This window comes from Haliotis rufescens, unplaced genomic scaffold (genome assembly GCF_023055435.1).
Source record: "Haliotis rufescens isolate VD_foot unplaced genomic scaffold, xgHalRufe1.0.p SCAF_15, whole genome shotgun sequence".
Lineage (NCBI taxonomy): Eukaryota > Metazoa > Mollusca > Gastropoda > Lepetellida > Haliotidae > Haliotis > Haliotis rufescens.
This window is the reverse complement of record NW_025963835.1, coordinates 24,693,950-24,721,273: the sequence shown is the minus strand read 5'-3', so window position 1 is coordinate 24,721,273 and position 27,324 is coordinate 24,693,950. Positions and strand designations below refer to the sequence as shown.

General features: G+C 42.1%; 1 protein-coding gene across 4 annotated transcripts; it reads left to right on the top strand.

Moving 5' to 3' along the window:
• The first annotated feature begins 220 nt into the window (after positions 1–220).
• On the top strand, positions 221–26,714 carry LOC124150995. 4 transcript variants are annotated; one of them, XM_046523216.2, is made up of 4 exons: positions 6,027–6,145; positions 15,915–16,038; positions 20,878–21,489; positions 22,260–26,714. In XM_046523216.2, exons 3-4 carry the CDS (start codon positions 21,053–21,055, stop codon positions 24,037–24,039), a joined length of 2,217 nt encoding a protein of 738 aa, XP_046379172.2. In that variant the 5' UTR covers positions 6,027–6,145; positions 15,915–16,038; positions 20,878–21,052; the 3' UTR covers positions 24,040–26,714. The 4 variants fall into 4 exon arrangements, with proteins under 4 accessions (XP_046379174.2, XP_046379172.2, XP_046379171.2 ...); XM_046523215.2 differs by lacking the exon at positions 6,027–6,145 and adding an exon at positions 12,209–12,367; XM_046523218.2 differs by lacking the exons at positions 6,027–6,145; positions 15,915–16,038 and adding an exon at positions 221–382.
• The last annotated feature ends 610 nt before the right edge of the window (positions 26,715–27,324 follow it).

Below are 27,324 nucleotides of genomic sequence, written 5' to 3'. Positions count from 1 at the left end.
GAATTCTCTGCGGTTATGTAGAATCCTAGTTCTACAGTTAACAATAATGACATTAATTTAATATAGCAACAGGCTTTGGCAATCGGTAAACAAATCGCAATCGGAGTTCCTCGGGTCCAATCTGTTCACCCTCGGGCAGCAACCTATCACTCGGATCTGTCAAGTACGTGTATCTACCTACGTTCTCAGATACGTTGGCGCCACCTATGAGCGACCGTGGTCATCTGGCTTTGTCCTAGGATTATGGGATAATCTGGGGTTAATCTAACTATGTGAATGTTCCACTTGAAACATAACGCTGCTCGGACAGGTAACACACCTGCCTTAGTGATCTCAGCAGCCAGGCAGATACAGCCGGGGATACCTGGAAGCTTAATTACAGGTATGTTAAATGATATTACTAAGAGTTTTCCAGTCTATTTTGTATATTGCATCGTTATCCTATGCACTGCAAGGGAACATCTGATGACTTCAACGATATAAACCCTCCTTTGCGAGTACCGTTTGTTTCAACCAAAGTTCCTGTGTTTAACTGATTGAATGGCAGTGGGGCGGTCGGGTAGCCTAGTGGTTAAAGCTTTCGCTCGTCACGCTGAAGACCCGGGTCTGATTCCCGACATGGGTACAATGTATGAAGCCTATTTCTGGTGTCCTCCGACGTGATTTTGCTGGAATATTGCTAAAAGCGGCGTAAAACCATACACACTCACTCACTTGGATGGAAGTACCGCGTGCTATGCGCTACTAGTAGCCCGCGTCACTTATACATTTTGTATAAAAAGTAATTGTTTGTTTGTTGCCTAACGCCGCACAGGAGTACTGCCATATGATACCATATAATCAATCCTGATCAGACAATCTGGTGATACTGACCAGATAATCCAGTGACACGACCGGGCGTTTATTGTTTGTTTGTTGTTTAACACCGCACTCAGCAATAATCGGGGCATATGACGGCGGTCTGTAAATAAGTGAGTCTAGACCAGACAATCCAGTGATTGACATCATGAGCATCGTTCCACGCAATTCAGATACGATGACATGCATCAACCAAGTCAGCGAGCCTGACCACCCGATCCCGTTAGTCGCCTCTTACGACAAGCATAGTCGCCTTTTACGGCCAGCATAGGTTTCTGAAGACCTATTCTACCCCGAATGGGCGTTTTACTGATTTTATTGAAGCTAAAAATTGTATACAAGAAAGTTATATGGAGATACAACTTCTTTATTACAATGATTGCGACGTTTCAGTGTGATAATCATCAAACAACTGTGTTAGTATCTACACTAAATTTATTGCAATAAAGAAGTTGACATGTATATCCATAGAACTATCCCCCTTGTTCAACACACCAACTTCTAAATGCCCCTAAAAGAAGTTAAAACATACACGATAACTTTGAATTCCGTCTGCTGTTTACAACTGCAGAAATTCTGCTGGGGTGGGTTGTGGGTGGGTTGTGGGTGTGTTTTGGGGTGGTTGGGGGTTGTTGGGGTATGGGGCCCCGGGGCTTAAGAATATAGATCCCCAGAAACCTATGCTTTTAAGAGGCGACTATATTGATCGGTCGGTCAGGCTCAATGACTTTGTTGGCTGCATGTTATCGCTTCCCAATGCGTTGGTTGATGTTCATGATGTCAGTCACTGGATTGTCTTGTCCATCCTCGATTATTTAGAGACCGCCGTCATATAGCTGGAATATTGCTGAGTATGACGTTGAACAACAATCAAACACTGTTTCTCAATGCAATCTTAGGGCTACGACTGTCGTACGTCTAGGTCAGTGTATGGTGACACGAGGTTAGGTGGGGTGAAATTGTGTTTAACGTCACGTTCAAGATGATTGCACTTATATAGCCACGTGCATGCACGTGTGTGTGTGGCTGTTTGTACTAGTCCGCACTAAAGCCGATTTTTTGGTGCTAGCCCACTGAGATACCATGCCCCAGTTTAACATGAATACCCAACAGTATACTAACTCCGAGCCGACCAGTCCTTGTTTAAGCCCCTTACTGCCGAGCGAAAGGCAGGGAAACAAGTAGCATCTTGTAACGTTCTTTGGAACCCCCGACCTTCCGCTCTCCGGGCGGACGCTCTACCAGGGAGGCTGTCTTAAGAAAAAGGGGGCGGTGGGGTAGTCTAGTGGTTAGCGCGCTCTCTTCACGCTGATGCCCCTGGTTCGATTCCGCACATGTACACATTATAAAAATGCATCTGATGTGATATTGCTAAACACCGCGTTAAACAATATTCATTCATTCATTCAGCCAGAGATGCAAAAGCCTTAAGATCTGAAAATAACCAACAATTTTCACTTGTCAATTTATTTCAAGAACATTTCCAACAATTGCAACAATCGCGGCTGTCAACAGCATGAATATTAATATTCCACCAATGTATAACACGTTCATATCGTATATGTAATATTTAACAATATGATCTGGAAGCTTATATACTTAAGCCCCAAACCCATACACCTACCAACACGACTACAACGCTGTCATTAACTGTGACATAAGACGTGCTGTATGGCAATATGAATGCACAGTAATCCCTCCACTGAAGTCTCCAGCCTTCAAACGGTATTCCCAGTGTAGTTCCAGTTAATCATGCCATTACCTCATAGGCTCCTTGAGTGTGTGTTAACAGCATGGAACGGACCAGCTTACAAAGCAGCTAGAAATGTGTAGGGGTGTTAACTTAACCCGATCCTTGACTGAAACCATTGTAAGGTTGCACCCTGCCGTAGGACTGAAGCCATTGTTAGGTTTCACCCAGCCGTAATTAGCATTAAGCATGTTATTGACAGGGGTAATGGTGTTAGTGTTCAGGTATGGCTGCGCTCACTCAACGATTAAATTTAATTGTTGGTGCTATATCCGTTTTAATTTTTTAAAATTTTTATTATTCATCACCCGGATAATCCGGAAACCCTACAGTCCGGACGGTCCCATGACTGTGGAATATCTGCACGTAGAATAATTAAAGGCCTAGAAACTAGTCCAGATGATCAAAATATTATTGTTGTCGCTTCAGGGATTGAGCTTGGATAAATATTGCTCTAACTTACATGTTTGTTTGTTTGTTGTTTAACATCACTCTTAGACGTTTGTTTGTTGTTTACCGCTGCACTCGGCAATATTCCAGCTCTATGACGGCGGGCCGTAAATAAACCAGATAATCCAGTGCTTGCCATTACGAGCATCGATCAACGCAATTGGGATACGATCACATATTCAGGCTATATGTCGACGGCCTGTAACTTATCACATTTGGTCCAGACAAACCAGTGAACGATACTTGAAGCAACGCCTCACGTCGTCGGCGTGCGATCAACAAAGTCAATGATCCTGACCACCTGGTCAGTTATCCCCTTGAGGATCCGGGTTAGAATTGGTCTTCAGCAACCCATGCTTGTCGTAGGAGGCGGCTAACGGGATTGGGTGGTCTCGCTGACTTGGTTGATGCATGTCAATATATCCCAATGACGTAGATCGATGCTCATGATATCAGTGAATCTAGTACAGGAGGTAACATGGGGTTTAACGTCACGTTCAAGATTATTGCACTTATATAGCGCCGTGCATTCAAGTGTTTGTGTGTGTGTGTGTGTGTGTGTGTGTGTGTGTGTGTGTAGCCGGTTTTATAGTCCTCATTAGCACTGAGATACTATGCCGCAGTTTAACATGGATACCCCATTGGCAATAAGACACAGTATAGTGACTCCGAGACGATCAGTTCTTATTTGATCGGGTATCCAACCACCGACCTCCCGCTCTCCAGGCAGACGCTCTATCCACAAGACCACGGAAACGGTCACTAGTAAAGGAAAGATTCACGTAACATCAGCAGTACTTATACGCTCACTGCATCGTTGTATATTAAGGAGTATTTTGTTATATATTATAAATTTTGAACATATGAGAATCCCCGGAAACAATCTTGTCGACGCCGGCCGTTTGTAATGAGTGAGTGAGTATGGTTTTACGCCGTTTTTAGCAAAATTCCAGCAATATCACGGCTTGGGACACAAGAAATGGGCTTCACACATTGTACCCGGGTCTTTGGCGTGACGAGCTAACGCTTTAACCACTTGGCTACCCGGCCGCCCAGGACCGTTTGTAAAGCCAAGCCCTGTTTAAGTAAACACTCTGTATGTCTATCTATTGGTAGTATAGGCAGTTATTGTGGTGCAAGTACTTTCTAACAATCAACTCATGTCTGACTGTTTGTTGGGCACTCGAGACAACTCTCCTATCAGTAAAAACAATCTTTACAAGTTCTGAAGAGCTTTGACCCAAGAGAAGTGGGTAACCGTATTCGCTTAAAGTATTTGTCCCAGTTATGAACTGTACCGTGGTTTCGTCTTTTCGCATTTGCGGAGTGAGTGAGTGAGTGAGTGAGTGAGTGAGTGAGTGAGTGAGTGAGTGAGTGATTTGGGTTTAACGCCGCTTGGAACAGTGTTTCAGTTATATCACAGCAAGTCAGCTCAGAGAGGAAAGTTCATTATAGCACATAGTAAATGTTTGCCGCTTTGGTGAAACCCACGAGCCGTGACATTGTAACAAATTAAGTATTATAATCAGGGCGAATGTGGGAGTCGAACCCAGGAACAGCGGATCATGTCACGGCTAAGGGACACAACTCTGCACACCGAATTGCGACGCCCGTGCCACGACCTGAAAAGATATCCAGTCTGTTGAGAGTTTAATAACCACATACCACCGTTTCCTAGCCTTATTTTTAATCTTGCAGGAGCCAGTTAGTAGTTACGGGGGGGGGGGGGGGACTCGGTAGATGTCCATCCGGGGGTTCACTGCTACGTCATAGTCAAGTGAGGATACGGATATCTCAAGTGACCCATTGCATATGAGCAAGTGGCAGTATTCAATGACATTTACGTCATTGCACCGCGGGGGTAAACGTTCTGATTAGGTGATGTTTACTGTGTGACAACTCTAGATACCACAATCACCCAATGACCTGCTGGAGGTCGTCCTGCCTCTCTCAGAACATAGCTAAACAAATGTTTCTTTCTTACTGACATGTATTGGACGGGTAAATATGTGTGGTCATGCACTTTTTTTATTACATTGTTCTTGATTTATGATGATTCTTATCGAATATTGTTTTTGCCTTGTTTAAATTACCCCAATAAATTCTTAAAGTCCCACCATGTTTTGCCGCAATGCAAAATATAGAGGAAAAAACGTATTAAATTTTGTTTAAAATGTTATTTCTTGTCATAGCGTATTTAATAACATGTCAGGGGCGGTCGGGTAGCCTAGTGGTTAAAACGTTCACGCTGAAGACCCGGGTTCGATTCCCGATATGGGTACAATGTGTGATATTGCTGGAATATTGCTAAAAGCGGCCTAAAACCACACTCACTCACTTACTAATAACATGTCAAGGCATATAATCAACGTGATTAGAGAGCACGATATGAATGAGCCCATATAAACAATTGAGACAAACCTCAGAGAAGTTGTTATGCTACACACATCGCCCCGACCTCTGTCTCACCAGCTCAGAATTGAGACTGGCAGATATATTAAGGAACCTAAAGCAGACAGATTGTGTTTAATCTGCAAACATCAATATATCGAGGATGAAAATCGTTTTATTCTAACATGCAGTGTATATAATAATCTGAGATATAGGTACATACCTCGGAAATTCCATCCATCCCCATATAAGTTTAACATGCTAAAATCTTCAGTGAATGTGCCTACTCTGCAAAACTTAGCCACTTATGTCTACAAAGCTCTGCGCCTTAGATCTTCGTTTATACACTTTGATGTAGCATGGGCCTATGCCTTACACTACTTACTGAATACAGACTTATAGATGCCTCATACACACTATCGAGAGGAACGCGGGAGAATCTGCGTGTCACACGGCAGTTCCCCTGGGGTCAGCGTGTGTTGTTATCTGTGTATGACAGAGTTACTGCCGTATGGCTATCGATGACAGGCAGATACGCGACGCCCGACCCGCGGAGAGTCGCCTCAAATAGGCTGAAAAAACTTTTGACATGGTGTGCGACAAGGTTGTGTTCTGACTCCTATTCCTTTCAAACGATTTGGGCACTTTTTGACTAGCCTGATCTGTACAAGGAGTGGCATGCCCAGTGTTACTAAGGTATGTTAATACATGATCTCTTACCGTGTGTACTCATGCCGGGTGTTCCCGTGTTGTTGTATTTTGTTTTTTAAATTGCCTTTGCGTGTGTTTGTAGCGAGTGCCTGGTGTCATCACTGTTTGCTCACCGTGTGGTCGGAGTCGTGCAATGAGCTCTGCTTTTAGTGCAGATGTCTTGTGGTTGTGGAGGTCTTTTTGTCGTTTTAATTTACCTATATATTGCAAGGTATTAAGGTGACCAGAGATTTTAAAAGAGTAACCTTGTCAATATGTCTGCTTCATGGTTCAGCAGCACCATCGAAACCTCAATCGTGGTAATATATTTCTTGTAAAGGTCATAGGGTCATTTAGTTGTTCAAAACCGGGGTAAACAAAACTTACATATTACAAAAATATATGTAATAAATAAACCTTATAAAACAGAGTGTTTAGAACTGCAAATATTATGAGATTACAGCCTTTATAGTGAGACAATAAATCAGCAGCCTGTATCCTGCCCTGATCAATCACTGTCCTTTATATTGTTTGCTAACAAACAGTTGATAGCCGATTGAGTTTCCTATACCAATAGCCAATGGATGATATATGTGGGATCAAACAAAACACACGCTTGGAGTACAACTAGGAGAAATCCAATGATTCATTTGTTCTCGGTCGATATTACTCATCCGCAGCCACGTGGAGATTCTGGGTTAGAATAGGTTCCTAGCATCCGGGTCAATGTCATCCCTTTCTACATCGGACGTATTGTAGTTCGACAGGCGGGGAGGACTCGGAAACTGACTACCTGTTTCACTTCGCAACACTCTTTACGGGTTAGAATATTATTCGTCCCCAGTAACCTACGCTTGTAGTAGGGGACGGCTGAATGGATCGGGTAGTCATACTCGGTGACTTGATCGATTGCCTGTCCTCGTACGCCGACGGCGTGGCACGTTGCTCATGATATTAATCACTGGATTATATACAGGCCGCCGTCAAATAGCTGGACTATGCAGAGTCGCTCGCTCATATCTAAGATTCCATGTGCACATTGTATTATTTTGACGCCATTCGTTTTGTCCCCGCAGTGATACTGTCGGAATAATAACATTGCTAAAAGCAGCGTAAAACTCACTCATTCCAGCTTCAGTATAGGGTTATTTGAGTTCTGTACACTCTAGATCAGGGATGATGGTTTCAGATACCCATTGACTGTCAGTGTCAAACAGGTGAGGTGAAATGGGGTTTAACGTCGCGTCCAAGATTATTGCACTTATATAACGACGTGCATGCACGTGTGTGTGTCTGTGTGTGTGTGTGGCTGCTTGTACTAGTCCGGACTGATGCCGATTTATAGTGCTAGCTCACTGAGATACCATGCCGCAGTTTAACATGAATACCCCACTCAGACACAGTATACTGACTCCGAGCCGACCTGTCCTTGTTTAAGCCCCTTAATGTCGAGCGCCAGACAGGGTAACAACAAGTACCACAGTGTCATACAGAAGCAGATACAGTGAAATCCGTATTGACTTTCTCAGGAATGTCGACTTCATACAAGCAACACACTTGTGACATTTATTTTCCATACACACTATGGCAATTCAGTATTTTTTGTATTATGTTCACACCATCATATTGCAAAGAGGACTGCCTCCGGTTTAATGAACAGAGCGTCTGCCCTGAGAGCGGAAAGTCGGTTGTTCGATACTCTGGTCGCGTCATACCGAAAGAGGCCATATGATAGTACGTGTTGTTATCTCCCTAGGCCTTCGGTATTAAGGGCATAAAACTGGTCGGTTTGGAGTCAGTATACTAAGAGGGGTATCCATGTTAAACTATAAAATTGTGTTACATTCCCAATGTCGATTCCCAATTGAAACACACGATATGGCTGAAATATTGCCGATGTGACGTTAAATATTAACTCACTCACTCACCCAATTGAAACAATATGTTAACCCAGAAATCTGTACTTAAAAAAAATAGTGTAAAACCAACAAACACCCAACAAGTGGCATACAATCAACAATGTATTACCAAATTCACAAGTTTGCAAATCAATTCAAATTACTGCACATCAATTACAATGGCAGTACACAATATTCGATGGCAATATATAATATGATGGCAGTGGTTAGAATAAGATACAAAACTAGCAACATTCGGTGATAATAATATATATTCACCCGGCGGCGACAGTTGTCAAGCTTCCGAGATAGGCTAAGCAGGGAATCGGGGATGATGATTGATCCTCACGTGAAAGCTGGTCCCGATCTAATAAAATGCGTGAGAGAGATACGTAATCATGCTCTTGTCCCCTTATGTACAGCCTAACAAGCTACTTGAAATTTCTACACAGTTCCCCCGCCAGTCTAACGGCACTAGAGTGAGTGAGTTTAATGCCGCTTTTAACAGTATTACAGTTATATCGCGGCGTGACAGCTTAATGTGGGAGGAAAGCCCGTAGTAATGTAGGTCTCAGAAGCTTATGACATTGGTGAAAACCACGAGTACGGGTATGGTGCTGACAAACCTAGAAACATAATCGGGGCGAATCGGGATTCGAACCCACAATCATAGGTTTCTGGCGCGCCCAAGGGATGTAACTCTGTACAGCGAATCGCGGCCACTTAGACGACTGGGCCACCCGTGCCCCCTCTAGCGGCACTAGAACGTTACAGAATATTTTTCATGAGTCCACGGTATATAGGAGGTTTACATATCACGCCAGCATCTACTCGTAAATATAGTAACTTCCTAAAAACTGCTTCGATTAAACAGTAGTATATTACTGACAACTAATCACTGTCCAATGCAATAAGCGTCTACCGAATCTCAATAGAAACGATGAAACACAGTTACAACCATTGTTTAATAATAAAATATACTGCCACATAACAATTGACATAACTAGATCGTACGTGCCGCACATGTACACGTCGCTATATAAGTGCAATAATCTTGAACGCGACGTTAAACCCCATTTCACCTCACATATTCAAAGAGTAAAGGTGAGGTGAGATGAAATTGAGTTTAACGTCGCGTCCAGAATATTGCACTTAAATAGCGACGTACATGCACGTGTGTGTGTGGCTGTTTCTACTAGTCCGGACTGATGCCGATTTATAGTGCCATACCATGGCGCAGTTTAACATGAATACCCCACTCAGACACAGTATACAGTCCTTGTTTTAGCCCCTTAATGCCGAGCGCCAGACAGGGTAACAACAAGTACCATCTTTTAACGTCTTTTGGTATGACGCGGCCGGGGACCTAACCCCGGACCTTCCGCTCTCCGGGCGGACGCTCTACCACTAGACCACGGAGGCGGTCTCAAAGAGTAAAGAAACAAGTAACTTTTTATACTGAGCCTAACCTATCACCAAACTGACATCCGGTGATGCCAGCTACCTGTGGCAGTAAGTGGCTCACGACAGCCTTGACGAAATAAGAAAGCAATGTTATATAAATTCACGAGAGGTACTTGAAAATCCGCAGATGCAGTCAGGCTGATCCTGAACGGAGAAGGTACTTCCCCTTAAAGCACCCCCATAGTTTGTTCCTGGCCCGCATATCAGAACTCTAGGCTTGCTTGAGCCGATGGCCCTGTTATATAGATTAAGTACAAGTGTATGGCATATTGTGAAGTGCGGACGTGTTAGTGGTTGAACGCCAGTCTGTATACAGAGACTTACAAATGCTGTATTATGGCTAGAAAAGGGGTTATGTGCTGACAGGCATGAACTAAAAAATCCTGGTTTAGAGATAGAGGAATTTAATGTCCGGGTAACGAGTTGGTGTGTGTCTTTGGTTTAACGTCGCTTTGAACAGTTTAACGGTTATATCACGGAGACATACGCTTAATATTGTTAAACCTACGACAAACCAAGGTTCTTACTGGAATCGAACCCATACTCTGTAGAGCCTGAGGGGGTCAACGCCTTAGATTACTGCGCTTCCGACCCCCACTCTAAGTAATGCTTATGTTACTGTAAGTGTGTGTATACTGGGATATTTACATGTCCGCCATCAAAGACATTCTTCTGAAAATGTAAAATAATTTCTCGTCTCAGTAAATACCCGTTAGGCCGTGTTGCTGGGAGGGTATGTATTGTCACCTTGAGGGTCAACAAGTACCACTATAAAACACGTATAGCTTCAAGTCCAACCCTCCATAGAAAACGGATTTGTCTTCACATAAATCTCACTACAATTACCGTAAATACTTCATTAACGCAGAGAAAAGTCATCATTAACGTCTCAGACAGCACATGCATTATATCTGTGTTCCAAGCGTCCAAACGTATAATAAAAAACCATGTCATTTGTTTTTCAGAGGACGCGGTTATTATATGTTGTTCATTAATGACTCCTTCCGATTGTTATTTGAATGATGTACGGTGCTTGTTTTCATTTCTGAGGCCCGCTTATTATTATGATGACGTTTTTATCGGGTTAAAGTATATGTTGGTTGGTTTGTTGTTTAACGCCGCACTCAGCGATACTCCAGCTATATGACGGCGGTCTGTAAATAATCGAGTCTCGGCCAAAGACTGTTTCATCTTATAAATATTTGGGACTTTTTTTCACTCCTAAATTGCTATGGACAAAAGCAACGGCAACACTTGCACAACAAGCAGAAAAAGTATGTCATTATATCTATAAAATAAACTATCTATGTGGAGGATTACCAATCACTACTGCAATCAAGATGTTCGAATCCATGGTTTTACCAATATTAACATATGGATCTGAAGTTTGGGGGTTCCAATACTACGAAACTATAGAGATGGTACAGACTAAATATTACAAACGGATTCTTTACCTACCAAATAATGCAAGCAATGACGCTGTTCTTGGTGAAACTGGAAGACAACGATTATATGTGTATTATATTAGTAAATGTATTAAATACTGGACAAAATTAATCTCTATGAACACTGATCGTCTACCGAAGCAAACGTATTTAATGATGTACAAATTAGATGAAGCTGGCCGTATATCCTGGGCTACATATATAAAAAACATTCTTTTCAAGTATGGATTTGGCTACGCCTGGATAATTCAAGATGTTGGAGATCCGCAAATATTCATTTCACAATTCAAACAACGTATCGTGGACTGTTGTCAACAACGTTGGATTGAAAACCTATCTCAAAAATCAAAACTTAAAACATATGTAACTTTCAAATCGGTATTAACAATAGAAATGTACCTTCAGGAAGTAAACAAGAAGATCTATAAAGAAACCCTAAAAAGATTCCGATGCAGCTGCCATAAACTTATGATCGAAACTGGACGTCATACCAATATAGAAGAAAACCAAAGATTTTGCCCAAAATGTCAAAAATTGGACTTCAACTACATTGAAAATGAATATCATTTCCTTCTTATTTGTACTTCATATTCAACATTACGTTTACATTTTATTGATACATATTTTCACACTAATCCATCATATGAAAAATTTGTAAATCTTATGTCTTCTAAATGTAAATACACTATTACACAACTTGCTAAATATATCTACCACGCTTTTAGATTATATAATTACGCGAGTCACTCACAATTCACTGATATATTATTTATGTATGATATTCCTTTCATGTATTTATGCATACACTATATTGATATAATGTATGTTCTATGGGCCTATGGCCTGAAACTTGGAGGAAATAAACTCTACTTGAATATCTCTATTTAACATGTTGAACCGTTTAAGTTGCCATCATTTTGAAAACATTTCAAGATTGTGAACTATCTTGGGAAATTTATTGTAAACAGCGTATTGAAGACATTCGGTAGCTGCATACGTCAATCTGCCCCTTGAATTGATGTGTGTCTATGCCCTCTGCTTAAATCTTATCACATTACACCGGATCATAGTTCACACTACATACCTGGCCAAATCAATAACGCTGAAAGAAATACCTACATCACACCTGTATTACATGAAGCAATCAGCTGGCTACAGGCACTCCCACTCAAAGCGGTAAAGTATTGAATCCCTCTGTAGTCAATGTGACGATAAGCTGATCGCCCCTTGCCACAATCCCCCTTCGCCCGCCTAGGTTAACCCTGGCTGTTGGTTGCAACGTAAGCACTTAGAATGTTACACCAAGGGCTGTGCTTCAATACATAGATCTCCATTGATCAGGACCAGTTCGGATGTGTTCCGTTGATTGATTTTGGAATGGATCTGTTTGTTTCAATATGGAATATGTTCTCGTAAAAAAGGTAAACGGCTTATTCATTAACCGGGCTTGTTTGTGTCATACCTGGCGGTTCATCCTGACATCAGCACTTGCATCCCTGCTTTCGGATACTACACAGTTGCATAGTGTAATGGTTGCAGAAGGCACAGGACTGAAGGCATATATTGTCGCCGGGCATATATTGTCGCCGGCGACGATATATACCGGGGGTGCAGTGGGAAAGGCCATAGATATGATAGATTCTTATATGACTCAGGATATTGTTAATACGGACACCGTTATGAAGATGCTTTGCATTATCATTCATTGGCCCTCAGTTTACGATTATTAGATGTAATTGTTATTTCTATAAGAGTGAATATGACCTTTAAACTTTTTATATGTAAATACAAATTTAACGGAAGATATTAATCCACGACCAGAAACCAGGAATGTATTATTTTATGAAATGGGTAGTGTTGGAATATACCTCCTATTCACAAGTTATAAACTAGTGATATACAAGTGATACACGATCTAGACATCTAGATTGCTTTATAATTATGTATCTGTAAAACTTTGGAATGTCTATATACATGTATATATTTACCTGTATGACACTTATTTGAATACCACCTGCATTTTGCTAAGCATGTTAATGGAACTATTCTGTACAATGTATGATGTATTTTATACAGGAGAGATAGTTATACGGGGAACCCTTGTTTATACATCTCCATCCACTATACATATGATTGTAGAAATATATACTGTTTAACTTATATAATTGCTAAATATAAATACATTACCTATACCACATTCTACTCTTTAATATTTTCTGGTAATGTTTCAAAATAAAAACAATAAAAATGGAATTTAAATCTCCATATCCAAAGGCTATACACTACCTGACATATAAGCTCATGAAGTTGTCATGTAGGCCAACATTTTTAAAGTTTGGGATAACGCCCAGGAATGCATAAAAATCAAGTCAAACATGTGTTATGAATTAATGATGATCATCACGATCAACATGACCATCATCATCATCAACATCGTCATCTACCAGTATTTTTGCTCTGACGTATGCCGACAATATGATTATACCGTGAACTATATGTGCCATAATTTTAACCTCTGTTTTCAATAAAAAATTAAGTTGAGGTGATATGTGGTTTAACGTTCAAGATTATTTCGCGTGCATGCACATGTGCGTGTGTGTGTGCGCGCGCGTGTGTGCGTGTATGGCTGCTTGCACTAGTCTGGACTGGTGTTCTATTATTAATCTACTAGGATACCACGCGGTGGTTTAGCATGGATACCCCACTCAGACAGCGAGTTCTGACTCCGAACCGACCAGTTCTTGTTCTATTCAATCCGTCTACTCCCGAACACCAGGCAGGGTAACAACAAGTACCATTTCTTAACGTCTTTAGGTATGACGCGGTCGGGGGTCGAACCCCTTCCCCTCTCCGAGCAGACCTTCTAACCACTAGACCACTGATGCGGTCACTAGGAATTTAAACAATTATATACAAATTCGTTTGTTCGTCGATGGTGTTTCGAATGAATGCCAAAAATATGGAAACAGAAACTGGAAACTGTTCCAGACTAGCACAGCGTCTGATGTAGTTCGCTGGTTCTAGAAGGGCGTGTTTGTTTTGTTTATTGCAGCATGTTTATGCGATCAAGATAATGGTAATAGCCCATTGTGATCGTTTCGAGCTGGGCTCCGTCTCTTCAAACCACAGCGCGCGGAGAAAGCCGAGAACCAGTTAGACCTTTTTCCCCTGCTATATTGTATACGGGAATATTATTTGATATTGATCTATGGGTATTGATGAACTACTTCATTAACATGGAGTGTGTTTAGTTGCTGAAAGGTTTGTTATATTTTTTATCGTCATTGACACATTGATTACAATTCAGAAAAGTATGGATTAACGAACAGTCCGTGAATAACACTGAATACCGAACCAAATGGTGTAGTTGTATTTTCTTTTGCTTCCGATAGAGAGCTCGTCCCTACTCAAAAGTGGGACACGGGAAGCTTTGTTGTCAAAGACATCTCAATCGTCTCGCCCTTCAGTGTACCACACAGCCTCGTCCCGACCTGGACTGTTTATTAATAATTTGAATTATGTTTTTTCCTGTATGAGATGTTGACCATGGTTGAAATTGGCCAGAATCTAGGGCATAGGTTCCCAATGGTCAATGTCGTCGCGATTCGTTGCGCACAGTTGCGTTCCTTCGTTGTGTCTCATTTGTCAATGGCGCGGATTGACTACAGCCGCAATTTGCCGTGCTGAGTTGCCTTCCTTACCAGTGCCTGGATCTACTGATTATCAAATCCCCGAATAGGACCCATTATGATCTCTGCGTCCGTTTGACCGGGGAAAAAACTACTATAGAAGAATGTTTTACTTGAGGTCATTGGGGCCCATATGTTATTTTCAAAATTTCGAAAGGATGTGGGTGTGAGTGAAGGAGTAGGTGTTGGTGTGGGTGTGGGTGTGGGTGTGGGTGTGGGTGTGGGTGTGGGTTTAGGTGTTTCATGTGGGTGTGGGTGTTGGTATGTGTGTGGGTGTTGATGTGAGATTGGGTGTGGGTGCGGGTGTGGGTTTGGGTGTGGGTGTGGGTGCGGGTGCGGGTGCGGGTGCGGGTGCGGGTGAGGGTGAGGGTGAGGGTGTGGGTGCGGGTGCGGGTGCGGGTTTGGGTGTGGGTGCGGGTGCGGGTGCGGGTGCGGGTGTGGGTTTGGGTTTGGGTGTGGGTGTGGGTGTGGGTGTGGGTTTGGGTGCGGGTGCGGGTGTGGGTGTATGAGGAAGTGGGTGTGGGTGTGGGTGTTGAAGTGGTTGTGGGTGTGGATAAGGGTGTGGATGAGGGTGTGGGTGGAGTGGTCACGACCCCCCCACCCCCAACGACCCGTAGTGCCGCCACTGGGATATACTGTAACAACTTTAAAGAGGGACTGGGAACGGGGCAGCTGTCAAATTTGACACATGTCATGAAACTCACTTTGTTGGTCTACTTCACAGATCGCCAGGTACAACGTCCACCTGGGCACTGGCACCAGACTGTGGAGCAGTGTCTCAGAGTGGGCACTGCCAAGGGTCTTACATTCACGTCGTTCGGGCACAACTTCTGCCTGCTAGCCCATGCCAGTTATGTCTTTGTCATTAGTTGTTTAACGCCGCCCGCAGCAATATTCTAGCTATATGACAACGGTCTGTAAATAATCGAATCTGCGCGACAATCCAGTGATTGGCAGCATTAGCATCGATCTACGAAATGGGATATGATGACATGCAGTATACAAAGTCACTGAGTCTGACCACCCTATCCATTTAGTCGCCTCTTACTACAAACAAAGGTTGCTGGAGAATTATATTCTTACCCGGAATCTCCACGGGTGCTTATGAGATTATAACAGTAGGTGACCTAATTACACAGGTCTCAGTTCAACAAAATGACGCTTATTACAAGGTCTAGAAATAGGCGAGACTGACACTGCTTCATTTTGAGTGTGTAAGGTGAGCTATCTTTTAAAGTTCCTCCTAATTAGGTAATGCCAATTTATATTTTGCTTCCAGAATCTAATTTCGATTCCAATCGAGTCCACGTAGTAGAAGACTCTTGTTTTGCGCCTTCGTCCACAACATCTCCGCTTTATCTCGGCAACAGGACGAAGCTTACGTTTCAATTCATCCATTCATGGTAAATATCAACTTTTCTGTTTATCTCCGGGCTCCGGGTTGTATCGTTAGAAAGATCTGCCACTGTGCACTGTAGGATTTAGAGCGTATTTCTTCTTCTACGATCGTCTACAAATAAAAAACTACAGTAAACATTGGCAGATTTTTGTGCACCGGAATCCCTCGTGGAATAACATTAGATCTCGTGTGTCAGGCAAATACCCATTTTTTATGACATGGCGGCAATCTTTCGTTCAATCGCGACGCGATAACACGAGTTGACGTACGGAAGCCTTTTAGGGCCATTTGTATTTTATTTTTTTCGATACTATCTTGAAATTTCAAGATACAGAAGCTTAAATTTCAAGAAACTAGTTGAAATTTCAAGATACTATCTTGAAATTTTAAGATGCTAAGTTGAAATTTCAAGATACAGAAGTTGAAATTTCAAGACATTAAGTTGAAATTTCAACTTAGTATCTTGAAATTTCAACTTAATGTCTTGAAATTTCAACTTCTGTATCTTGAAATTTCAACTTAGCATCTTAAAATTTCAAGATAGTATCTTGAAATTTCAAATTAGTTTTTTTGAAATTTCAAGATAGTATCTTGAAATTTCAACTTAGTTTCTTGAAATTTCAACTTAGTATCTTGAAATTTCAACTTAATATCTTGAAATTTCAAGATGGTATCGAAAGAAATCAAAAAATCAAATGGCCCTAAAAGGCTTCCGTATGACGTCCCCTCGCACGATTATTACATGAAGCAAGTCATGCGTGGCGAACAATATCTCTTGTCTATCTGGAGTGCGTATTAAACTTCTGAACTACATCGGCAGTTACGTGACTCTATCAATGCCCTGCCTCCCGACCGCCATCTTGAAACACGTTGTTGCCGACCATCACGAAGCATAAAATCAGATATCACAGTGTAGCGATCATGTTGAGTTAAAATACTCTAACGTGTCAGGGAATTATATACCATTATTATAGCTGCAGAATGTGTGGGTTTTGTATTCTGTAACATTTGATTGTAGGTGTTACTCTGACCCCTGACCTTGCATGTGTTTCCGGGTCAATAGAGAGCTAAGGGTCATTAACCGAACGGCCAACGGGAAGTCTGATGATGGCGTATCTATACCTGATAAGTTGAATGAGGTATTATAGACGCCATTGTGGATATGAACGTGTATTGTTGGATCTGTATTACAGTGTAAATATATACGTGTACATTATCAGGTATATTACCCGAAGCAAGAAAGCTAAAACTATGTATACGCTTCATACTTGAAGACAAGGATACAGATATCAGGCCGTTTATGTGACGTATTAAATTTGATAACTTGAATAGTTTTGACGTTCTGTAAGAATGCCATATGCTTTTATGTATTGTCACATTTGAATCCGTGTGTAATTAAAATGTTAATAATAATTTGTAAAAAATATAAGTGATAATTTAATTTTTAAAAACGAAAAACTGGATTGGATTTTTAGAACAGGGATACGAAACCCAATATCCATGAAAATGAAGATATTTATGATAACCGACTGTATAATATTATATACATTTTCTTTTCTCTAGATTTATGGTTAGCTTGACTTGAAGGCATAAAATCTTTTTAAAAACTTTTTGAGGCCTTGGATGGCCCACCAAGCATTTAAAAGATAAACATAAACTGAGCTTAAGTTTCAAAAAAAATTATATTAGGCCACAAACAATGGGTGGGGCTTTGTCACTGATTTCCAATTGTTGCCTATAGTTTTTGTATGAACTCAACAGTCTGGGAAGTTATTATTTTGACGTATTTATTTATGTATTGCCCGGTTGGAGAGGTACACCGTCAAATACCCTGAATTAATATGACTAATCACGCCAGTAAACAATGTACTCCTAACAACAACTGTCACTAACAAGCTTTATTAACATTGATATGTTGCTGGTACACGCCACGACAGCCTTTGGATTAAATCTACCGTTCAATCAGTAAATAACACAACGCCTTAACGCTGAGTTAAGTCTCAGGTCTGCTCTGGAATAATCTCAAACCAGCTCGAGACACATTCGATTAGATTCGGGACCCAACAGGGGGTCGGAGTTGGTCGGTGAAATTCACATTATTAGATAATAAATCAAACATAGTCAACAATGGATAACTGTTCTAGTGGTCTCTTTCATAAACAGATTGACGAATCTATGTCAATATTAGAAGTCGTAAATACAGAGCATTATCTGTCGTTATGAGGTCGAGACTGCTCCATTGTGTGTCTTGAAGACTGATATTGAGACTATAAAATGGGATATATATATATTATTTAAATATTTTTAAAAATATATTTTAACACACCTTTATCTTTGGAAAGTAGTACATACCATGTTTAGAATTGCTTTCCCTCTAAATCCTATAGCTGTACCCCACGATCTCTGACAGTTGATGATTTATTAGTCATCCACTGTTTTATATGAACTTAATATATCAAATTAGCTATTAACAATCTGAGACTTTTTCAACAATGCCTGCTCATTTACACCATACTGTTCCTTTCCAATGAGTGAGTGAGTGAGTGAGTGAGTGAGTGAGTGAGTGAGTGAGTGAGTTCAGTTTAACGCCGCTTTTAACATTATTCCAGTTATATCACGGCGTGTCAGCTTAATGTGGGAGGAAAGCCCGAAGTGATGCAGGTCTCAGACGTTTACCACTTCGGTGAAACCCACGAGCACGGGTATGGTGCTGACAAACCTAGAAACATAATTGTGGCGAACCGGGATTGGAACCCACAATCATAGATTTCTGGCGTGCCCAAGAGATGCAACTCTGCACAGCGAATCGCGGCGCCTTAGACGACTTGGCCCCCCGTGCCCCCTCCTTTTCTATGATGAGGCTAGACTAATAAATGTTTCACGGAAACGCATATCCTTAATTGTGTGGTTTGATGTATCGTTTTAACATCTCATTGTTTTTATTTAAGACTTATTTTAAAGAAATTAAACTTAAATATCTTTTCAACAATTATATTTTTACATGTATTTTTTAACAATTACATTTCGAAACATTCAATGTTCTGTTAAAACAATTCAAGATATTTATTTAACATCAAATAAATCCTGACAACATCTATTTGTTGTTGTTCCTAGTAGAAGAACCAAACATGTAATCTAGACCTAAACATAGAACAACAGCGTTAGTGTTAAGGACAAATACGGTTACAACATAACTATATACAAACACATCTAAACAGTCGATTCATGATGTCTCGTAGCGTTGTTTCTTTGTTTGTTGTTTAACGCCGAACATCGCAAAATTCCAGCTATATGACGGCGGTCTGTAAATATTCGAGTCTGGATCAGACAATTCAGTGATTGACATCATGAGCAACGATCCACGCAATTGGGATTCGGTGACATGCATCAGCCAAGTCAGCAAGTCTGACCACCCGATCCCGTTAGTCGCCTCTTACGAAAAGCATAGTCGCCTTTTACGGCAAGCATGGGTTGCTGAAGACCTATTCTACCCCAGTCCCGTTGTAGCCTATCATACCACGATAAAGAAAGATTATTTACTGCATTCCTCACACCACAATGTACAACACAACTATTAATCAGATATTAATTCAAATATAAGACCCTTTCATCTATTGTCCAGGTATCAGTTCTGCGGGGAGGGTGGATTGTTTGACGATACACACACAAAACAAATACCGTCCCGATTTTCCGCTTCTTATTAATGTGAATAGAGGCTTATTCGTCTGACACGGGTATTGTGCTTAAAGACCTTGGGCCAGCTTGCTGACTGTACATGGTTGTTACCGGTAGACGGTGGGGATCTATGGTCCAGTACGTTTGGACAACAGAATATGTCCGTCATTTGTGACGATGTTTGTACAGCTAATAGCGTCATGTTTTGTTATTGATGTGTATACTTTCGGTAAACAGGCATGTTGATACAGCGATTTCTGGATGTTGACTGTTGACATGTGACAGTTCATTAGGGGTTAGAGGTAGATTTGTCGACGGTATTCTACATGCCTGTTACGTGGGCTCAGTTAAAACAGGACTAACAACGAATATGTGCGAAGACTGTAAATTCAAATCCCTTTGGTTAAAGCTACAACTAGTGAGTGAGTTGGGTTACCGTATAACAGTTATATCGCGGCGTGTCAGCTTAATGTGGGAGGGAAGCCCGAAGTGATAAAGGTCTCAGACGTTTACCACTTCGGTGAAACCCACGAGCACGGGTATGGTGCTGACAAACCTAGAAACATAATGGGGGCGAACAGGAATTGGAACCCACAATCATAGATTTCTGGCTTGCCCAAGGGACGCAACTCTGCACAGTGAATCGCGGCGCCTTAGACGACTGGGCATCCGACCCGCCATGGAGGCTTTGTTGATAGTCGTCCAAGAGTTGAAATGTGGAAACTACTCCACTCAAGAGTGAAAACAAAACCAGAGCACACAAGGTACTGACATGAACAGAAGGTATAAACGTTGTACCTTGTGTGATTGTGAACCATGGTATAAACTCGGTACCTATTGTCACAGTGAACCATGGTATAAACTCTGTACCTTGTGTGATGGTGAACCATGGTATAAACTCTGTACCTAATGTCACGGTGAACCATGGTATAAACTCGGTACCTTGTGTGATGGTGAACCATGGTATAAACTCTGTACCTATGTTTCAGATGCCATGGCTATATGTTGATAGATCAATTCCAGTAAACATTTGTGGTGGAACAATGGGGTTGGTTGGTTGGTTCTGGAATGGCATATGAAGTCTTAACAGTTTCGCTCTTGGTTTGAAAATCTTGGATCATTCGAGTGCAAGGTGAACTCCTGAACATTTCAATGTTTTCTCTTGTAGGTGCTGATTAAAACAGGAAGTGACCACGTGGACGACATTAACCCGACATCTACGGTCCTGTGACGTGTGTCCTGCTTGACATTTATAGTGACAATAACCGCACAGCGGATGCATGTTTCTCGTCGCCCACAAACGATCGTAAACCTATGAGTGTAGCGACTCAGAAGAAAGGTCAATGGACTCTGTTGACCATCTGAGTAAGTCCTCCGCAAGGGATCGAGTTCTCAAGTTATCTAAATCACCCTTACAGTCACTGCCCAAAGCGCCTCCCACGATGTTGATTTTCGGCCTTTACGAGGGAGACCGCGTGACCTTGGACGTCCCGACCACGTGCTCGGTGCGCGAGCTGAAGCAGATGATCCAGGAGCGGCTGAACATCCCGATGGACGTGTACCGTCACGACAAGAAGATCCTGGTGCTGACGTACGCCGGGGCGGATCTGGGGGACGACTGGATGTTCTCTGACCTTGGGATAGTCCCAGGGACGACTGTGAGGATCCAGCTGAAGGAGGAGGTCAAGCCTGTGCTGTTTATCAACTGCTCCCACAACAATGAAACCATCCACGTGGTCGACACCCTCACCATCGGCCAGACACCTGTGGAGGAGCTCAGGTAAGTGTAGACCACAGAGTGAGCGAGTGAGTTGGCTGCTTTTATCAATATTCCAGTTATTCCAAGGCGTGTAAGCTTAATGTGGGAGGAAAGTCCACTTTGGTGAAACCCACGAGCACGGGCATGGTTCTGACGAACCTAGAAGCATTATCGGGGCAAACCGGGATTCGAACACACAATCCTAACTTTTGGGCGTGCCAAAAGGAGGCAACTCTGTACAGCGAAATGCGGGCACCATCACCACTACATTTTAGATCCACATTCCGATGCAATGTCTGTTTGATCAATACGTTATTGTCTGATGTTCCCAATAACTTCAGAGAGGAGTTTCGCGATGTGAAGATGTCTGTAGATAAACATGATAGTAAATCACATGGCACTATCTTATAAATGAGGCGGTTTACTCAAACACTGTATTCATACGAGGTTTCTAAAGTTACTTCATTAAGTGATACGTCTTAAACATCGATTATTTTGAGAATGACATTAAACGATAAATAGTTCATTGCCCTCGTGTGTTTCCGTATAAAAAACACCATATACATGTATTAGAAATAGAAATATGTATTATGCTCGCCAAATGGCTCTCGTTATAAATTTCTAAGATGTGATGTGTACGATAATGTTTTTTTAGGAATAATTATGTTTATTGGGAATAGAAGATTTGCATAATGTTCGCCAAAGGCTTAACTTATACAATTTCTGTTCCTATGATATTTACGATCCGGAAACAAAATCGGCTAATACTCTTAATTTATAACAACTTGCAGATCACTAGCAGCGAAAAGATCCGGTCTCCCTGTCAGCATCTTCCGGTTGACCACAACGGATGGCAAGGAAATGTACGACGGCCACCGTCTCGAGGACTACGGCGTGGACACCGGCCACACCATCAAACTGGACAACTGGGACGGCTGGAACGAGTTCCTCAACCTCTGCGCCCTTGGCTTCACGCCCCAGGTGGTCGCCCAGATCGCCCCTGATGACGTCATCGGCCGCTTCCAGATGAAGGTGGCGCTGTTTGTGGCTGCTCATTGTGGTAACGTGGATCTGGCTCGTTGCATGTTGAGGTACGGCGTCCGGTGTGACGAGCCGATTGGGGAACATCCACAACGACAGTGGTGTAGCAACCTCTCCCACATCGAGAGTCTGAAATCGCCGGTGCACGAGGCTACGGAGATGGGACAACTTGGGGCACTGAGGATGTTCGTGAATCATGATATAACCTGCCTCATGGCGAAAGATGGCAATGGGTTAGCTCCCTTGAATATAGCTCTAAGGAAGAAGGTTAAAAATTGTGCGTCCTTCATATTGACAAAGCAGTGGAGTAAGCTTACCTTCAAGAAGGATATATCTCTAAACCTTGCGCTCTATACCAAAATAAAGCAATGGTGTGACGCTGCTAAGGAAAAGGTTTTCATCAAATATGGACATTCTAAATCTTCCCTAAAACGGAAATTATTTACAACGGGACCTTTGGTCGGCCATGGCGTGTCGGTTGACGGGTTCTCGGCCAGTCCGATGACCGGGAAACCGAAGGCTCAGATTCTCAAAGAAAAGAGAAAACATGGCTTTCATATTGAGTATGATACAACCATAGATGCTGTAGACCCTGAAGTCTACTTCAGGCAACTTGGAGCAATGACGGCTTTAAAATCGATAGGAGAAAAGAAGACAAAATGGGGGAAGCTTTCAGACAGGGTGAGGGTCAAGGAAACGGTGTCACGTGCCAGTAAGGCCTTCGTCAAGGACGGCTGCAGTGACGTTGAAGAAAAATCGCTGTCGTCGCGTTCTCCGGTAACAATGACACCTGAGACGATGAAAAGAGACACACCAACCGGAAGTATAGCTGCTGATGGAGAAGTTAAACTCCCACCAATAAAAGGAAAATCACGACCATTGAAGATTCCTAGTCTCTCTCAGTCTAACCTTATGTCTGCTTGTAAAGATGATCAAAAGTCACAAAAATCAGACAGTGATTCTGCCAGGGATAAGATTGAGAAGCTTGGTGGTATTGGGCGATTATTGAAAGGCAAAGGAGCATATTTCTTGCAGACAAAGGGAAGCAAACTGTCCAATTCTATGCCAAATGTTAATGTTATGAACTCGGAGCGGAGTGATACAAAGAGTAAAGTGGCCACAGAGTTTTCGATGACGTCAGCGTCCAGCGTCACGGATGAAGTACTGAAATCAGATGATCTCTCAGACGGCAAAAAACGCAAGAAGAAAAACCGGATGTCGTCCTCCGTCCTGCTTTCTAAGGCTAAATCAACGGAAGGAACAATTCCACTTCCGCTAGTCAGCACGGAAGTGGACCAGCGACCATTTTTCTACCTCAACGGGATGAGAGAGGAGGACTTCATCTTCCCCGTCATCAACCTCGTCACGCGCATGAAAGGAGGCACAGCTCGTGAGCGCGCGCTTGAGTCAATGTCGATAGCAAACGCCTTCAAAGACAAAACGTGGCTGTCTCAGGTTAGAATGGCTCTATCCCTAACGTCTAAATCGCTCAAAAGAAGTCGAAATGACAGAAGAAACGTGGCGTCTTAAAGAGGCAGTAGGTCCAGCAAATGAGATTCACTTCTCTCTAAATCCTGTTTTCAAAATCTTCATTTATCTTTTCCAATTCAGCATTGGACTAGTTACTTTAATTACACACATTGTCTGAGTTTTACACAAGGCATTGATTCCAAGCTTATACATAGGGTGGTAATTGGTGCCAGAGAGTTGATAATAGTCCCTTTTAAACTGATATAGGGGGCGGTCGGGTAGCCTAGTGGTTAAAGCGTTCACTCGTCACGCCGAAGACCCGGGTTCGATTCCCGACATGGGTACAATGTGTGAAGCCCATTTCTGGTGTCCCCCGCTGTGATATTGCTGGAATATTGCTAAAAGCGGCGTAAAATCATACTCACTCACTTAAACTGATATAGTATATTTTACCCGGTTCGCAAAACCCGTAAATACGTTATTGCAGGATTGTCAGGTGTCGTTATTTTGAGATTTGTTCTATTTCGTCTTATTTCGCTCTGGGATTGAATCGGGCCGGGCCGTGGTAGAAGGGCAACTTATTCGTAACACAGAAGGGGTCGAACTTCCTGTCAAAACGATCTTACTATGATCACGAACGTGGGATTATCTAAACTGTATTCCTTCCATAGTTTGACGTTCATAACCTCAGCCTCTGATACCGAACGCAAGCTGGGTTTTAAAAAGCCCAAACCCATTTAGCTTATACTTTTAATGAAACGAAAATATGTGGTTTAGCAGACTTTGCTGGAAACATAGCTGGTCTCCGTACAAAATAATAGCAATCATATGCAAGTCATTAGAATGCAAGATAAAAATATATTCAATGCACGGTTGTTGAATATGGACGACAGACTGGAAAGGAAAGTCGTCCATTCATTAATTGTGAAATTCGTTGCCGATAGACATTTCGTTACAATCAAATCGTACCAAGTCATGGATAAAAGGTGTCATTAAGGCACGTCCCGTGGTAACCTGTATTAAGTATATGGTTTAATCTCTCCAGTGTAGCCAGCCTTATCACATCGTAGTTAATCTAGGTTTATCTAGCCTCCAGTTAAATACCAAAGATTATAATGATTAGACTTGAATGAACACGTCGTATTGTGCTTAATATACACAAGCACGTAAGTGGATTAACCTACTTATTTAAGGGTAATGACTGCAAAAGGGTACACAATTTCGTAAACTGGGAGGTCTGATAAAAGATACTACTCTTGCTTCCTCATTGCTCAGGTGGCCCGGTCGTGTAAGGAGCTGTACTTGGTTGTATAGAGTTGCGTACCTTAGTTGTGTAAGGATCAACGGATCCGAATCCAAATTTCCACCCGTATTACACCGACTAGCCTTCAAACTCAGAATACTCAGAATGGCAGGGTAGCCAATTGGTCAAAGCGTTCCCTCGTCACGCCGAAGACATGGGTTCGATTCTTCACATTGGTATTGCATGTGAAGCCCATTTCTGGTGTCCGCCGCTTGCTATTGCTCGAATGCTGCTACAAGCGGCGTTACACCATACAACTCATTTCGCTATTTCGTTCTTATTATTATTCCTGCGAACGAAGGGTTTCAGTTTCAAACTTGATACCGATATACATAAAACATAACTAAAGAAACAGCTTCGTTCAAAGTTTCTTTTTGTTATCTTAAACATCACCTGACAAAAAAAGCACCAATTGTACGTTTACGGTTACAGATATGTCAGAAACTATGATCTCAGTAATAATATACAAGCTGCGACATCAGCCTTTTAAGTGAGTGAGGTTTAACTCCAGCAATGTGCTGCAATATCTTGAATGGGACATCTTGAACGGGTCTTGCACATTGTCCATAAACATGAAATCAAACCCCGACGTATCGATGCAACGCTTCTTCCACTTGACTAATCTGGCCCTATAACTGTATCGGTCTACTTTAGACTGGTGGGCGATGGAATGTCCCTTTAAGTGAACAGATGGAATGTCCCTTTAAGTGACCAGATGGAATGTCCCTTCAAGTGACCAGAGCGAATGTCCCTTTAAGTGACCAGATGGAATTCCCTTTAAGTGACCAGAGCGAATGTCCCTTTAAGTGACCAGATGGATTGTCCCTTTAACTGACCAGATGGAATGTCATTTTGGAACACGAAACAATTGTAACTTAATGAACAGTTAGTTCACTATTGTAATCACGAAGTAGGGTGTAGCTAAGACTCGGCTTCAATTCCGCTTCCCTTTGTGGAGAAGCGGAATAAATTATCAGCTTTAATGCGATTGCGAGACTTCAGGAGTGGTATGTAGCGTAACTGTTCGGATATAGCGAAATGATTTTGCAGGTCCCTTTAAGTTCGTTCCATGCGGAGTTGATTGTACATACAACACTGTCACTGTTTTCGTTGTTGAGAAGGGATTGTGGCAGATGTTTTATAAGCGAAACTGTGATATTAAATAATTGATTCTTGTTTTGTTTACACACATGTATGCTTGTTTGTTTGTTTGTCGTTCAACGCCGCACTCAGCAATATTCCAGCTATATGACGGCGGTGTGTAAATAATCGAGTCTGGACCAGACAATCCAGTGATATCATGCGCATCGATCCATGTGTATACACACATGTATGAATTCATGAATATGCTTTTATTACAGATTATTGTATATTTTAGTTTCGACATGCATAACACAGTGCGAAATTGTGTGTGAATAAATATTGAATGATTTCTTATTGTTTAAATATTTTTAGAAAGTATATGTTGGTGGCCTGAATAAAGGAAACGATTTTACGTTTGCTTCAATAAGTGAAGAGCGTTTTCGCAAAGGTTTTACGCCGCTTTTAGCAATATTCCAGCAATATCACGGCGGGGGACACCAGAAATGGGCTTCACACATTGTACCCATGTCGGGAATCGAACCCGGGTCTTCGGCGTGACGAGCGAACGCTTTAACCTCTAAGCTACCCGACCGCCCCTGATGTTAACTGAAATGGGGTTTAAGATTATTGCACTTACATAGCGACGTGAATACACGTGTGTATGTGGCTGCTTGTACTAGTCCGATTTTCTAGTGCTAGCCCTCTGAGATACCATGCCGCAGTCTGACATGAATACCCCACTCAGACACAGTATATACTGACTGTGTCGTCCAGTCCTTGTTAAACCCCTAATGCCGAGCGTCAGACAGGGTAACAACAAGTACTATCTTTAACGCCTTTTGATATGACGCGGCCGGGGATCGAACCCCGGACCTTCCGCTGTCCGGACGATCTACCACTAGACCACGGAAGTGGTACGTATTCTCAAAAGGGAAAGTCGAGTTCATATTACACCAGTA